At 46.3% G+C, this 16213-nt stretch overlaps 1 protein-coding gene across 1 annotated transcript; it reads right to left on the reverse strand.

Moving 5' to 3' along the window:
- Positions 1 to 653: 653 nt before the first annotated feature.
- On the reverse strand, positions 654 to 13691 carry LOC110082886 (2'-5'-oligoadenylate synthase 1). The gene is made up of 7 exons (XM_072983720.2): positions 13452 to 13691; positions 12392 to 12674; positions 11575 to 11750; positions 10008 to 10258; positions 9137 to 9260; positions 7763 to 7810; positions 654 to 1765 (listed from the first exon to the last, which is right to left on the reverse strand). The coding sequence occupies exons 1-7, from the start codon at positions 13629 to 13631 to the stop codon at positions 1259 to 1261; spliced, it is 1569 nt and encodes a 522-aa protein (XP_072839821.2). The 5' UTR covers positions 13632 to 13691; the 3' UTR covers positions 654 to 1258.
- Positions 13692 to 16213: the final 2522 nt, after the last annotated feature.

Here is a 16213-nt window from a genome sequence, read left to right on the forward strand (position 1 = left end):
GGGAAATGTTCCTGTTATGGACCACAACTCCCATTATCCCCCACCCACCTCGGCATCGACGGATAACAAACCCAGATCCGTTCTGCTCATCAAAAGAGCACAACGCCCATAAAGTGTGGTCCAGTTTCCCCAGCTCACAAAATCCTGCAATTCTTCTTGGTTATTGTAGCTCTTACATTTTTATTGCATTTTTAAGGTACATCCTCCAGAAAGCTCCAGACAGAAACGGCAGGTTCCTCTCTTTTTATACTCCCAACAACCCTGCAAGACAGACTAGCTTTAGGGCAGGGAGGATTGGAAACCATCCTGAGTCCAATATTTTAAACGTCCGTCAAAAAGGAGCTAGAACAGATCTACCCCTCGCATATGGAACTAATTGCCCCCAACCAATTTTGTTCATGTACATAGACATTAGTAGCATTTATTCTCTTGTTTCCCCACCCCCATGCATGTGAGGTGATGTGCAAGGTTCTCCACCTATGATTTTGTCCTCACAGCAATCCTGCGAGGTAAGGTCCGATTGAAAGGTTGCAGCTGGCCAAGGGAACTGGATGAAGTGGCACATCTCCTGCATTGTGGGATACTCAAAACACAAATTATTCAGTGAAACCAAAGATGGGAAATGTAAAAATTCACAGTACTCTTCAATAAGATGACTTTTTCCCCCTTGTTTTATTTATTTAACCTAAATATCAGCAAAGGTATTGCAAACAGAAAGTACAAGCAGAGCCAACGGTAGACAAAACTGTAAATACAGATAACATTATTTGTTTGGAACCTTTCTATTCTACCCTTCAAGCTTCAGGACATGTTTACAGGAACGGCAATCATCTGCATGAATTTATATATTTATTTCAAATATTTAGGGACCACTCCACTGAGCGCTCAGTATGACTCTGGGCGGCCTTACCACCGAAGAAGACATTTTGACTCCTAAATCCACCACACAAACCAAAGATTAAACTAAAATGTAACAAAACAAAAATGCAAATCCATGACAATGGCTGCGCAGGAAAAGAGGCAGCCCAAAAGGAAAAGGCGAGGAGGAGGGAGGAGGAAAAAGATACACATCTTGGCGCAGCCGTTGTTAAAAGTCACAAAACACTGGTGAGGATCAGGTTGAAGGGGAACAGTTCAGGAAGAGAACATGCTACATGGAAACCATATTTGAGCCAGACTAAATGTCAGCTCCTATAATTTATATGCTACGAAAGTTCACAGCGTACAAGAGGACAAGCTCAGAAGGCGTGCGTCTCTCTCATCCAAGACACGGAGGGCATCTCGGCTGATCCATCCAGCCCCCGCGAAGACGCAGGTTCAAGAAGATGGTGCCGTTGGGTGCAATCTTATAGTAGGACAACTTGTGACCATTCTCCAAGGGCTTCCCTTCATAGACGAGCCAGAACTGGTCGGTGTGGATGTTCTCCTGCCGCTGAACCTGCTCTCGGAACTGGGACACCAGATCAGAAGGGAGGACGAGGTAGGTGCTGGTTCTCCCTCTGTCGTTCTTCAGGAAGACCCGGATGGATTCCTCGTTCTTCACGATGAGCAGGAGGGTGTTCCCGGATTCCAGCCCGTAAGCGGAGAGCGGCGTGTTGTCCGCCAGGTCGACGCACGTGCCCTTCTGGCAGGCCAGCCTCTGCTGGTAAGGGGACACCCCCGTCTTCTCCTCCACCTGGACCTTGAAGTCCCAGACGGTCCTGGTGGGCGACGTGATCAAGGAGTGAAGCTCTCCGGTCAGGAGCTTGACGTTCAGACGAAGGGCCTGGAGGGAGGGAGGGAGGGAGGAAGGAAGGAAGGAAAAAGGGGAGGGGAATAATAGTCAATGGAGAGCTATTACAGGATTTTCTCGTGCTTAGGTGCACAACAAGTGCTTGAGAATGATTTTCGCTGATTAGTGAATTTTGGGATTTCTCATTCCAGCAAAGCGACTTTCCCAAGCTCTGGGACCCCGAAAAAGACTGGCCAGGAGAAAAACGAACCTCGTTCTGGTGGGGCCCCACAGCATTTGGCCACAACGCCCCCCCACTACCCAATCAGAAGATGTGACCACGGAAACTGTCTTCGGAGAAACGCTGGCTCTACCGGCTTGGAGACGGGGATGAGCACCGCGCCCAAGAGTCTCGGACATGCCTGGTGGTCACGGGGGAAACCTTTCCCTTTCGCCTACCCCCCCCCGGTGAGTTTAACCCAGGCCTCCACAGTCCATCACTTTATCCACCACGCCACAATGGGTGTGTATGTGTGCACACACACACACAACTTGTGCACTTCTGCTCCCTTCATTCGTTTGCTCCCTCCAGATGTGGGGGACCCAAGGCAGATCACAAAATTAAAAGAACAGAATTAAAAAGACAATCAGATTTTTTTTAAAAAAAACAGCAACCATTAAACTGTACACGAGTTAAACTGTACATTAAACTGTACACGAATTAAAATACGACCGACTCACTGGGGGTGCCCTATGAAAAAGCCTTCAGGGCTCCTCTGCCTTTGACAGACCTCTTGCCCCCCCCCCAAAGTTTTCACAGTCTCAGAAGCAAATGTCGGGGCACTTCTAAGGCCAATGAGTTTTAATTTCAGGGTGAGCGCCCCCACCCAGACTTGTCGACTGTCATCCAGAAAAGCCGCCCCCCCCAAAAAAAAAAATTTAGTGTGTTGAGTCTTAAAAGTCGTGCCAAAAGTTTTTTTCCCTTTTGTTCTGCCGGGAGTGGAAAGGGCCACCTTCCGACCCGGGGGTGGAGGGCCCGGCTGTGTGCGTAAAACCCCACACCTCTTCAAAGCAGAGGCGCCCTCGTCTCTCTTTCCGTTGGCAACCCCTTGCCGGGCGCTCCGGGCCCCGCTTACCATCGCTCCCGCTGCTTTCCAGGCGCAAAGGACCCGAATAAAAAGCCTCCGAAATCTTCCCGGCTCGCCCAACGCGATCTGGCGCGTCGGGGCTGGAGATGCTTTCCTTTATATACCCGCCCAGAGGCGTCCCTTTCCAGATCATCATCTTCGCTGCGCGTTTCCGCGGCCGAGAAAACGAAACCAGAACGAAAAACGAAACTGCCCCGGAGCGAGTGGGACGCGGCGGGGCCGGGGAAGAGAGTGCCTGCGGAGCCCTGCCAGGAGGAGTTCGGGTAACGTCCTCCCTGCCAAAGGAACGTGGCCCGGTGGCACCCAGGCTTCGGCGCGTTACCTTCCCGAAAAAGGAACGGGACTCGGAACGTTACTTCGGGAGGGCGAGGAGACTTCTAGGAGCTGTCGTTCCAAACCGTTACAGGGCCAAACTGTTGGACCCCCCTTCTCTTTTGCAGTCCCAAGCCCAGGCCCCCTGACCAAGGTGCCCGGTGGCATGATTCTGGATGGCTTTTCAGCCAAGATGAAGGCCTGGGGATGCCCCACTCTTTATTGCATAACTTTTTCTTACGAGATAAAGAGCGAGCCGGGGAAATGCACACATTCCCGGTGGATACGATTCAATATTCCACATGACAATATTTTGTCAGACCCCCTTCTATTTTGGAAGGGTTCACAGGAACCCAGATGGGCCGCAGTGTTTTCCCCACGGTGGGAGTTGGCAAGAATTGTCAAGATCTACACACACTGGCGTCCTTTTCATTGAACACCTCCTGTGTCTTTGGAGGGTCTTGAAAAAGTCACTTTGACCTTGGCAGTCAGACTCCAAGGCACAAGCATTTCGTTAAAAGATGTGGTTTTACAGAATTGACTCGCTCTCGCTATGATCTTGATTAGCCAAATGTGTGTGTGTGGGGGGGGGTGTATTAATTGAATGGGCTATATGTTTCACCCTCTTAATGAGGGTGAAAGAGGAGAGTGCAAAAAACGGTCTCAAGCTCAACATCAAAAAAACTAAGATCATGGCCACTGGTCCCACCACCTCCTGGCAAAGAGAAGGGGAAGATATGGAGGCAGTGACAGATTTTACTTTCTTGGGCTCCATGATCACTGCAGATGGAGACAGCAGCCCCGAAATTAAAAGACACCTGCTTCTTGGGAGGAAAGTGATGACAAACCTTGACAGCATCCTAAAAAGCAGAGACATCACCTTGCCAACAAAGGTCTGCATAGTCAAAGCTACAGTATGGTTTATCCTGTAGTGATGCATGGAAGTGAGAGCTGGACCATAAAGAAAGCTGACTGCCGAAGAATTGATGCCTTTGAATTGTGGTGCTGGAGGAGACTCTTGAGAGTCCCCTGGACTGCAAGGAGATCAAACGTATCCATTCTAAAGGAAATCAACCCTGAGTGCTCCCTGGAATGACAGATCCTGAAGCTGAGGCTCCAATCCTTTGGCCATCTCATGAGAAGAGAAGACTCCCTGGAAAAGACCCTGATGCTGGGAAAGTGTGACGGCAAGAGGAGAAGGGGACGACAGAGGATGAGATGGCTGGATGGGGTCATCGAAGCGACCGAAATGAATCTGTCTGGTGGAAGACAGGAAGGCCCGGCGAGTCAGACACACGACTTAACGACTAAACAACAAATATGGTCTTTTATTAGACCACTGTGAAATTGCCCAGGTTGAAATGGAAGAAATTTTAAAAAGGAGGGGAGTGATAAGGTCAGAGGGTAAGATATTTTGAGCTTTCCTAAAAATATTGGGATGGAGGAAAATGGAAGGTAGAGGAAGAAGCCACTGGAAGGAAGGAACATGTCACTCATTTCCACTAGCTTTCCAGAGGGCCTGGACTCTGTTGTAACCCATACATGATAAAAGAGAGACAGGCTGTCAGCATCCGGCAGAGAAAGACCATAAGATGACCTTCACACATAGATAACACAAAGGGGGGGGGGGAAGACAGCTGTGGAGATGGGGAGGCAAAGAGGAAGGCAGAGAATTCTGAGGTCCGGAGGTATTGGGGAGACCCGTTGAGAAAGGGGTGAATTACAGGGAAGCAGCAGAGGGAAAGATCCAACTTTAGTACTAATTTTAACCAGTCATATTTCTTTTGGTGGCTCTTTGTTAGAAACTTATAAATGAGTCTCGTTAACTGTCTTGGGGGGGGCGTTTCCTCGCCTTGAGAGAATTCCCCGGCTGATTTTCTCGTTCTCAATAAAATGGGGTCGTATCTCAGCCGTCTCCTCCTGTCTGGTTTTCTGCTGGGATTCAAACTCAGAACTTTGAAAATAATTCTTAAAGTTCAGGTGACGCAGGTGGACGGGAATGTTCTGAAACCGGGTCTTGTGTGCCGTGCTTGCCATTTATGCTATTTGTTACTCAAAAGTAACTCGTTACCAGCAAGCCCTTCCTGTTTGTTGACCGCTGTTTGTGTCTTTGTCTTCTGAGTCATCCTGTGTGACAATCTTCAAAACATTTGGCTGTTTGGGGAAATCAACATGGTTTTGTTGCAACATTTAGCTTCTCGGGGACAAACCAACCCCACGTTCGATTTCAGTTTCCTTTCTGTTTGCTAGAAGCTGCTCCTTAAACCCAAACAAGAAGTGCAAAGTAGTTTCCTTTCGGCTGAAATGAAGCCATTCATGTGGAAATCACGGCACTATTATCTTCCAGGGAGCTCAATCAAGGCAATATTGATGACTCTCCTCCTGCTGCCTTTATCCTCAAAACAACCCTGTGAGGTAGTAGTAGGTCATTGAAAAGCAAAAGGTCGGGACCAGATCTTAAGAACCCTTCTGTTTCTGGAGTCAAGGTCAGCTAAAGTTTGGCACGAGGAATCTTATGGCTATAAGTGTGCTGTGTTACTGTATATGTTGTTCTATGTTTCACTACTTGTTCTTATTCAATAGCTACTCGCTATCCACATTGCACCCCTGTCCCATATGTGTTCCTGTTCATATCCCTTGGCAACCCGGATGGCCTCGGACAGCCTGTTACTATTGGAGGTTTGTAGAAACCATGTGCTCGTGGGAGTTTTATTTGCAATCTCGCATGCAGTCTGCAGTTTGTGTGACTGGCAGGGACTTTTTCTGGGCTGGGGTGACTGTCTGTCTATCCACCACTAACCAATCATTCCTTCTTGCCTTTGAGTTCAAAGAGGGGCCCGTCTTTCTACTGTTATTTCTGCCCTACCCTCTTTCTTCAGTTGATGTTTCTTTGCTGTTGATCTGTTCAGTTGGTTGTTAAGCGTGACGGCAGTAAAGAAAGCAACATGCACAAGTCTGTAAAGTGAAGCAACTGTAAGTAAATAAATGTTTTTACTCTTTCTTCATCAAATGTCTCAGAGGGAGTTACTATAACCCTGCCTGACATGTTTATGGTTTGTTTTGTTTGTTTATCAATGCCTCATGTTCTGTGTTCTATTTCCAAATTATGCATTATGGAGTTTGTGTGTTATTGTTTATTTAATATACGACTGCTGTGTTTTTATCTTGTTGCAAACAACCCAGAATACTGCATGGCACTAATGGGGCAGTATATAAATTTCAGAAATAAAATAAATACATAAATGAGAAAGGGGTGGACTATCTGGGAACTTGAAGCTATTTTCCTCTGTGGATCTCTGTACTTGTACTGCATAACAAAAGCAATTTTACCAGACATTCAAAACTCTGCAACATTGAAATTGTGTGTGCATCACACAGCTCCTGGAACAATACACTTCGCCAGATACCCAGGCATGCTTTAACTGCACCCTGTAATGAAAGTTGGGGTGGAAAATGCAACCCACAGGTGGGCCTTGAGGGGTTAAAACACACACCCCTGGTTCCACTCCCCCCCATCATCTCCCTAGCAAGTCATTCTGGGATTGGGAAGAGAGGCCTCCGGGTCCTCTGGAGTGAGAAGCAAACCCCTGGCCAAATTGGGTCCTGCGTGCATCCCATCATCTTAAAACATTAGAAGGATGTTTTAAGTGGTGACCGGGGCGGGGGTCATTTGCAGGTCCAGGAATGGGCATTGGAGGGCCCCACTCCTCTGAAGGATAATCACCCCATCTTTCAAGCTGTATCTTCACCAGTGTGTTTGATGGTGGCATGGGGGGGGCTTCTCTGTGGCTGCTCCCAGACTCTGGAACTCCCTCCCACTGGAGGCCAGGCAGGCCCCATCTTTGCTGTTCTTCTGTAACCTGTCTCTTCCAAAATCCAGAAAAAAGTATTTTCACATGTGTTACCAGAACCCGCCGCTAGAGGGAGGCAGAGACCACCCTATTCATTCTTCAACAACAAAAATGCATAGCATGACCTCTGGCTCCCTCTAGTGACCAGTTCTGGTAAATACATTGCGGAAATCTGTATTTTTAGGGTTTTTTCTTTGAATATTTTTATTATTTTCAGACCACAGAGAACCATGGATACCAATCCCATGGATATGGGGGTCCTACGGTAAGCTTAAAGGAATGGTAGGCCTTGCTAAGAGACAGAGAAGAAAATTCTCATTGTATGGACAAGGTCTTCTATGAGCCCTCTTATCTTGATCTACAAAGCACAATATACTGTATTCATTTTCCCCCTCATTAAAGTCTGCAATCTTGACACCCTCCTCCCCATTTTGAAAAACAGGAGAAGTGGCCAAGGCCTTCACTTCAGAAAATCCTTGGTTTTGCCAGTGATTAGAGCAGGAATACAATCAGATCAAACAACATTAGGAGAGGAGGGGAAGTGAGAATCAACTTCCTAATATCGCAGTATCCTACATCTCAATCTAGAGGACTACCGTTTTCTAGGTCACAGTTCTAGGAAAGCCTCGAGAATCAGCCCATATTCAGAAATCTGACTTTTCACAAACACAACTTGAAAGACAAGAGGCTCTCCTTGATTCCATGTGATGATCTTGGACGGGGTCTCTTCAGAGAATGGCGCAGTACGAAGTTTCTTCCTTCGGAGGTTCCTGTTCATCACTTGAAGTCTGTAATATTTTTTTAAAATATTATTTTTAAAATATATATTTTTTTATTTTTTTATTTTTTTATTTATTATTTTTAAATATTATGATTTAAAAATCATTTTTAAAAAAATGACTTTGCTTATATAGCAGAGTGTGTAGCTTCATTTCATCACAAAACCCTTTGGGTCTTCAGTGAGCCTTGTGCTTAAACTGCAATACTGCACTGAAGATTCTGCTCATATCCTAAGTTTGATCTGGCTCAGGTAGACAGCTCAAGCCTTCCATCTTTCTGAGATCAGTAAATTGGGTAACCCGCTTGCTGTGGGGGCAGGGGCAAGGTGTAGCCTCCATAATTAAACTGTAAACCATCCAGCACTGTGCGGTGATATATAAGCAACACACTTTGCTCTTTTCTTTTTGGTTCATATCATTTTTAGGAAGGGTTTGGGTGGCTGAAGGGAAGACTACGTTGGCAAGTAATATAGGATTTGCTCTGAGATCAGGATGGTCAGATTTGCATTATTTTCTGTTGACTAAACAATGTACAAGTCAATGTGAATCAGAGCTTATGCCCACAATCCAAATCTTTTACCTTGGCCACTGGGGCTTCTACTTTTTTTTAAAGCGAATGCATTCACATCAGTTCAGTTGGTGTGATTGCTTGAGCTGATGCAGGAAAGTATCTGCCGGGCTGCTACTAGTCGGCAGGGTGAGTAGAGAGACAGCAAAGGGACACTTGTGGAGGTCAACTGAGCACCCCTTTAAAGGAATCAAACTACAAGGCATTGGGATGATCCAGCCAATGAGACGTTGGATCTTTGCTTATAGTGCTAATAATGCTATTGTTTTTAAAGCTTGGTACCACCACTGCAAAAAAAAAAGTTGTGATAGAGCACTTCAGAGAGCAAAAAGAAACAGTGGAAGAGAGACGAGGAAATTGGCAGTCAACCCTTGTTTGCAGCTTGTTAAGGTAGCTCTGCTGTAGCTGTGCCTCTTGCAAATCTGGACAGCTACAGCGGAAGCTGCTTTAACAAGGGCTGGTTGCCAATTTCCTCTTATCTCTCTGCCAACTCCTGTCTCATCAGCTAAAACAAATTCACCCAGACAGTCACAAATTCCCGAGTGTGAGTTCCCAGCAGATCTACTCATATTTTAACTCAGTCCGTGAAAGGGAGGGAGGGTCTAGTAGATACAGAAAGGCAAGACAGCACAGGCTGGGTCCCATGGCGGGAATGTTCAGGCTAAGCCAAACACTCCACTTTTGCAAATGGAAATTTCACCACCCACCCCATCCCACACCGGGAAGTGTTCTCCACTAATCTGGTGGCAGAAGCCGTCCATCCTCACCGGAACATCCCAATAAGTTTTGCAGCATCTCTGTTGAGAACAGATTGTGGCTTCTTGAGCGACCAGATCCCAGCAACCTTCTCCGAGATTCCCAGTTGGATCAGCCGGGTCCAGGATGACAGGTCTGAAATCCCAAAATGGAAACGGGCGGTGATAAGGTGGGTGAGATTTCATTCGAGACTCGCAAAGGTATTCCAAATGAGCCTCCCTTCTCCCAAGGATTGAATGGAAAGCTATTTATCTGACTTCATAAGACTTTGAAGAACTTTGTACACTGGGGTCCCGGATAAGTCATAGCCCAACATTTAGCGCACCGTACTCTTCCTTGGTGACCTGGCCTTCTATCCACCTCCTATACATATCTGTTTGTTTGTTTGTTTTGAGGTCCTCCCTGAGCTTTCTGTGAAGCCATACCAGCCTTTTTTTTTACTGCCTCTCACATTTTTTCTTCTTCTTGGAATTGTTTGTAGCTGTGCTTTTAGATTTTTTTAATTCCCACTCTTTTTGGACTCCTTTTCTTGTTAGGATCTCCTGCTACGGGACCTTACTCATTCTTGGTCATGAAATTATTAAAACTGGCTTTTGAAAAGTGCATGGCTACACTCTGCTTGGGGTTTCCTTTGAAATGAAGAATCCTAGGAGAACATGGTCCCGCTCGCCCAGAGTTCCCCTTCCTGCCCCTTCCTCCACCAAGTTCATCTCTGTGGGTCAGAATCAAGGCAAGGATAGCTAGTCTTCTAGTTTCTTTCCCCACTTTTTGGTAGGAGAAAAATTAGATCAGTGACAGGAGAACTAGGGTGGTTTAAAAAGTATCCCAATTTTAGCCATGGTGGTTTTGGGACAGGGTCCAGGAAAGGCATAGGAGACTCACCGGGGTTTCTGGAGCTGGTTGCGCAGGTATCGTCCGAGGGTCTCATCCTGAAAGTCGTAGTTGATAGTCCAAAATATGCAGAGCTGCCGGTACTGTTGAATGAGCCAAAGCACTGTCCGGAACCCTTCTGCCATGTCGAAATCCGTCTTTTGGCTCCCTCGTTCCCAAGCATAGACAGCCAGTAGCTCCAGAGCATATTTGGGAGGCAAGGACTTCCCACGTTGGAGCTGCGACTTATACGGATAGATATGCTAGGAGCAACACCATATGAAACAGGTTATCTCTGTAAAATTTAAGGGATTAAGAAATGATACAAAATTGGATGGAATAGCTAGTACCCTGGAAACAACATTAAAAAAATCTGGATAGATGCGAACACTAGACTAAAAACAAGAGAATACAATTTAATATGGATAAGTGCAAAGTTCTATACTTGGGGGCAGGGAGAACCAAATGCACAGTTACAAGAAAGAGGATAGTTGGGGATACTTGGCTCAGTAATACTACGAGCAAGAAAGATCTTGGAACTGTCGTCGATCACAAGCTGAATATGAGCCAACCTTATGATGCAGCTGCAAAAAAGGCCAATGCGATTTTAGGCTCCATTAACAGAAGTCTAGTCTCCGAATCCCATGAGGTTCCCGTGGTCCTCTATTTGGCTCCTGGTTAGGTTTTATCTTGTGTCCGATTCCGGACACCAATCCTTGAAGGATACTGACATACTGGAACCAGTTCAGAGGAGGGCAACCAGGACGATCGGGGGACTATCATGGATTTCTGGCCTGAGCAAGGGTTTCAGCTCCATGGCCTTAAGAGTCCCATTCCAGACTCCATGATTCTAGGATTCTATGGAACGAAGGGAAATGGGCTCCTTCTTCAGTGGCAAGGACGACTTGCTTTGATGTTTAAGGAAACAGAGAGAGTAGACTTTTGGTCTAGATGGGCGGGATAGAAATCCAATAAATAAATAAATACGTATTAGAATAAACAGAAAGATGAAAGGATTGGGGCTTATTGGGTACAGTCCACTGATGATCATGGATCTCTCTGTATTAGATTGGATTGCTTTATTACGGTCAGTGACCAATATCCAAAATACATATTTGTAAAATACACAATATCCAAAAAGCATATACAAATATCTCTGTATTGGGTGGCCATCCTATGTTGACCAACAGGGCAAATCGCAGAAGTGTTGTTGTAGGGAGGGGAACGTTACCGATCTCTGCCTCCCTCCCTGGCTTTTGTGGCTAAAGGCAAAGGTGTTTAAATATATGTGGCCCACGCAATATTTGGTTAGATGATAAAACAGGAATTCTGCTTCATAGGCCAGGTTTCCTCTCTCCCACACATGCCTTGCTTTGCCATTGTTACGCACTGGCTGGAATCCTGTTGCTTTGCATAATAAGTGACACTAGAGTAGGCCCATTGAATCAGTGGGGATTTAGTGAATCCACTCCTCTTTAGTTTCTATAGATTCAGAAGAGCCTACGGCCCTGAAATCTCAGGGAAGGGGAATTTGTTGACGGTGGAACTTGAACCCCAAACAGATTTCAAGATGCCATACCTCTTTGTACCAGTATTTCACCAGGCGGATGAGACTCTTCAGCTTGGTGGGGCGGTCAACGACAAAATCTCTCTGCAGCTCGGTGAAGCAAGGGGAGAACTCACCCCCACGGGATATGCTGTTGATCAAGTCGATGTACACCTGGGGGGCGGGTCGCTCGCCTTTTCTGTGCTGGCCTGTTGTGCACAACAGTGGACCACAGATCAATGGAGAACAGGCAAAACAGAGGGGCTTGACTACATGGGCATTTGTCCCACTGTTTGGTTCTCTAGGGGGAACAAGGCTGATTCACTCCCCTTGTAGGTGGCCAGAAGAGGCAAGAGCCAATATGAACCAACCCCTCCCCAGGGCTTTCCTACCCATACTTTTCTGCTCCTTCTCAGGCGATACTGTTTGGTTAGTTCAGCTTGAGTCGCTCTTTTGGTTTGTTTCCAGCACATGCAGTCATTGGGAACAAACCAAAGCACAGCACGACCACTTCAAAGTTCCCATCTGGTTTCAGTTTCTATTAAGCTTAGCCACTTAACAGTATTGAGAAATTAAACACATTCTCTGCTTCTCTGTGGAAGGATAGAGGGGGGAATCAAAGGGTTTTGTTTAAAGCTTAGGGATGTCCTGTTCTTTTTATAACTTTTTTTTAAAATTCAAAGCTTGCCCTCAGAAGGTGGAAGAGAGGAGGGAGGGGTTTCTTTTTTGTTTCTGTTTTTTTTCCCCTTCTTTTCTTAAGAGAGGCAAGTCAAAAGGAGAACAATGTCACTAGACCCACAAGCCCCTTGGCGGGATGAAAATGCACCATCCTTGTAACCCAGGGCCTTACCGAGAGCATCATACGCTGGTAACACATCAAATTCAGTGGATTCCTTGCCATCCAAAGAGTTAAAGGTGAAACTCAGCCCACGCGCGTTATCCCGTGATGTTGTTTTAATCTTCACCGTCATGCCCTTCTGTTTGACACATTCCTCAAGCTTCTTCCTAATCTCCTCAATGATCTCCTTCCGATCTTCTTTTTGGTCTGAGTAACTTTTGAAGACACTGAGAAACACCACCAGGTCAGCATCAGAAGCCCTTTTCAGAGCTGTGCCTTTTCCGGACGAACCGCCCTACGAGGAAGGACAAATACTTGGGGATGTTGGCAAGCCTTTGGGTTTGAGTCTCAAGTCCCAAGTCTGAGTCTTTGGCACCAAGTCCCAAGTCCCTATTAAAACAAGATGTTTCCCCCCCAGAAAACAAGAGGAGTGGGTGGGTTCCAAGTCTCAAGAATCAAGTCCAAGACAATGGATTGAGTCATCATTGTGACTTAAGTCTGACTTGACAGCTTGTCCCGCAACTCAAATCTCCTTCCCCACAAATACATCACTTATAGCCCGTTTATCCAGTTTCCTTGAACCGGACAATCCCATGGCCCCATAAGGATTTTAAAAAGCAAGAAAAGGTGGATAGGTACAATAAAGGCTGCTAGGATGGGTTCTTGTTGGGATCTGGGACAGGATGATTCACAACGGCCTGTACATCATTTGATGACTGGGAAAAGAAGCAAAGCGTCCTATTCCCAAAGCGGACCCAACAAGACAAATCCCCACCCCAAACTGAGAAGGGGAAGGACAGGCTTTGAAGGTGGCCTCTCCTGGACCGCTCCTTCACACCACCTCTCTCTGAGCTGGCTCGGGGGAATCCTGGGTGGCTTCCGTTGTGTTGTGCCCAACAATGGATCAATGGACAATGATCAATGGAGAACAAGGAAAACAGAGGGGTTGGCTACATGGGCCTTTGTCCCACTGTTTGGTTCTCTAGGGGGACAGATGCTTCCCTTTCCATCCATCACCCCCTGCTTGACCTCTGGCCATTTCTGGTCACACCTGCGTCGCCCCAGCGCTCACCTTTACGACCTTCGACACCTTGGTCTGGGGAGGGGGAGAATCTCGGAAGCAGTTCTCCTTCAGAAAAGAACAGATGGTGTCCACGTCCCTGGAAACCTGACGCAAAAAGTCCATGTTGGGCTGAAGAGAGTCATAAATGAACTTATCCAGATCCTTCGCTGGGGTGCTGTAGAGACTCATAACGCAGAGAGAAAAGAGGAGAGAACGCCACACTCTGACTGCTTTTCAAGGAAGTGAGATCACTTGGCAGTTTTATCCCAGACTCTGATAAGTTTCGTTTTCCTGCCCGGCTCAACTCTTTCGTTTCCTGCCCGTGACCCTCCCCTGAGCGTTGGCGGATTGTTCCCTGACTAATGCTCGCAAACATGCTTAAGGGATCTGTGACATACGTAGATCCACCACAAAAGGGGAAAAGGCTTAAAAATGAGTGTCTCTTAATCCTTCTTGTCTTGCTGTTTTTCTGCCGAACTGCCCTCATTACCACCCACCTTGGTTTTTCCTTCCAGCCACGCCGATGGGCTTTGGACTCAAATTCCGTGGTAAATGCAAAATACGTTTGTTTTGTTTTGTGCTTTTTTTAAAAAAAAAATGTCTTGGGAAGATCACACGACCCTCTAAAGCCCTACATGTGAATTTGGCAACTGGCAGGGAAACTTTCGAGGCTGAGTTAGAGTCGTGTGTGTGTGTGTGTATGTGTGTGTGTGTGTATGTGTGTGTGTGTAAAAATGGGATGAGAAGGTAATGCTCCCCCACCCACCCTAACATTTCCTAAAGATGCTGTTAAAGTGAATTGCATTGTCAATGTATCTAAACTATTCAGCTGGAAGGTCTGTTCCCCCCCACCCCCAAGTCAGGTATTGTACGACTTTAGCACGGATAATTGAAGAAATCAAAATAGCTAACAAGATTTTGTATACCTTGTTTCCATCATCATTCCCAGTGGAGCCTGCAGACAAGAAATCAGAAGAAGCCTGAGAGTCGGAAAGACGTCGAAAAGATCACCCAGTGTAAAGATGTGTTACTGGAGAGCAAGACCAGGATCCTCCCCTCTCCTCCATTTCGAGTCACTGTGGAGGGAGGTGAAAGCTGGACAGCAAAGAAAGCTGACTGGGGGGGAAATTGGATTTGTTTGAAATGTGGTGCTGGAGGAGAGCTTTCCAGATACCCTGGACGGCCAGAAAGACGAACAAGTTGGTCTTGGAGCAAATCTTCTCCCAGATTGACTACTGCAATGCACACTATGTGGGGCCTCCCTTGAGGCTGACCCGGAAACTACAGCAGGACCAGAACATGGCAGCCAAAAGGGTTGCTGGAGTGAGCCAATTTGATCACATCACTCCACTCCTAGCTCACTTCCTCTGGTTACTGGTTGTGCCCCACGTCAGGTTCAAGGTTTTGGTCCCTAGTTTATAAAGCCCTCCCTGGTTTGGAACCCTGTTCCCTGTTGGAGCATCTTTCCCTGAGGTCATCTGCCCGATCCACCAGATCCTCCCAGTCTAGGCTCCTCTGGGTGGCCAACCTGAGTGAGGCCCAGACATCATCTCCGAGAGGTTGGGCCTTCTTCGCTGTGGCACCCTCTCTCTGGAGCCAGCTCCCGGGCGGAGCTGCACGTGGCCTCTTCCCTCCCCAAGTTTAGGAGGCATCTCAAAATCTTGTTTTTTAGAGATGCCTTCAAAGCAACCCCACCCATGCCTCATGTACCACCTCTTCCAGGATAATACACCTCTTGTTTTGTTTTTTAATATTTTTTTACCGTTTATTAATGATCTTATTGTGTTTGTATGTGTTTTATTTTATCATGCTTTAAACCACCCAGAAGAGTGTATTGCACTAATGGGGTGGTATAAAAAATAAAATCAAATAGAAGAAGACCAAATCGGAGATGGACCAAGTACACAGTACAGAAGGCTTTGAGTTGCCAACTATTCATGTCGAAAACGCAAGAGGGCAGCAAAGGAAAATATAAAGAATAAACAGAAGCTTTCTGTAAAGAAAGACGAGGGAGACCTTTTTAATAAGCACAAACTAACAAATAGAATCATTCTATTAATGGGAAAAACCTGTAGCAATACAGTTGCACATGAATTTTGCTGTTCTTTTCTGCAACATAAATAACTGAAGTGGTAATAGGACATTTGTCGTACCTTAACAATTTGTGTCCCGTTATTTGCTGGAAACCATGGCTAAGAACAAGGCCAGTGGAGGTGCTTTCCTATACTTTGGAACGGTTAAAATATTCACATGGCTTGCAGTTAAAAAGCTTGACCACTGTCTCTAAATCCAAGAGAGACGATAGCTGCAATTAACAACCTCTCTTAAGTGAATGCATATATTTATGTCTCCCTTGACACTGCCATCATTTGTGTTTTTAATTATTTGTTTGTTTTATTGGGGGGGGTGTTTCATCCTGGTTTGATGTTGGGTTGATCAATTATTTTCTTTACTGGAAACACCCACCGCTGCCCCCCCCCCAAGTAGTGCTTTTCACTAATTTGGGCAGCCTATATATGAATGAATGAATGAATGAATGAATGAATGAATGAATGAAACAAGCCAATGTTGCTCTTACTTGCAGGGTGATTGACAGGAAGTGAATAATGAGTCCTTGTTGAGGCATTTCACCCGGAGGGTTTGACGTCCCTCTGCTGGTGACCCTCCTACCACCAGCTAGGAATCCTTGCATGACCAAGGAGAATATTTTCAGTCTTCCTCCTAGCCAGATGCTGGGTTGACCAGGTCCGTCACTTCCCACTCCCTGAGAT

The sequence above is a fragment of the Pogona vitticeps genome, chromosome 14 (assembly GCF_051106095.1).
Source record: "Pogona vitticeps strain Pit_001003342236 chromosome 14, PviZW2.1, whole genome shotgun sequence".
Lineage (NCBI taxonomy): Eukaryota > Metazoa > Chordata > Lepidosauria > Squamata > Agamidae > Pogona > Pogona vitticeps.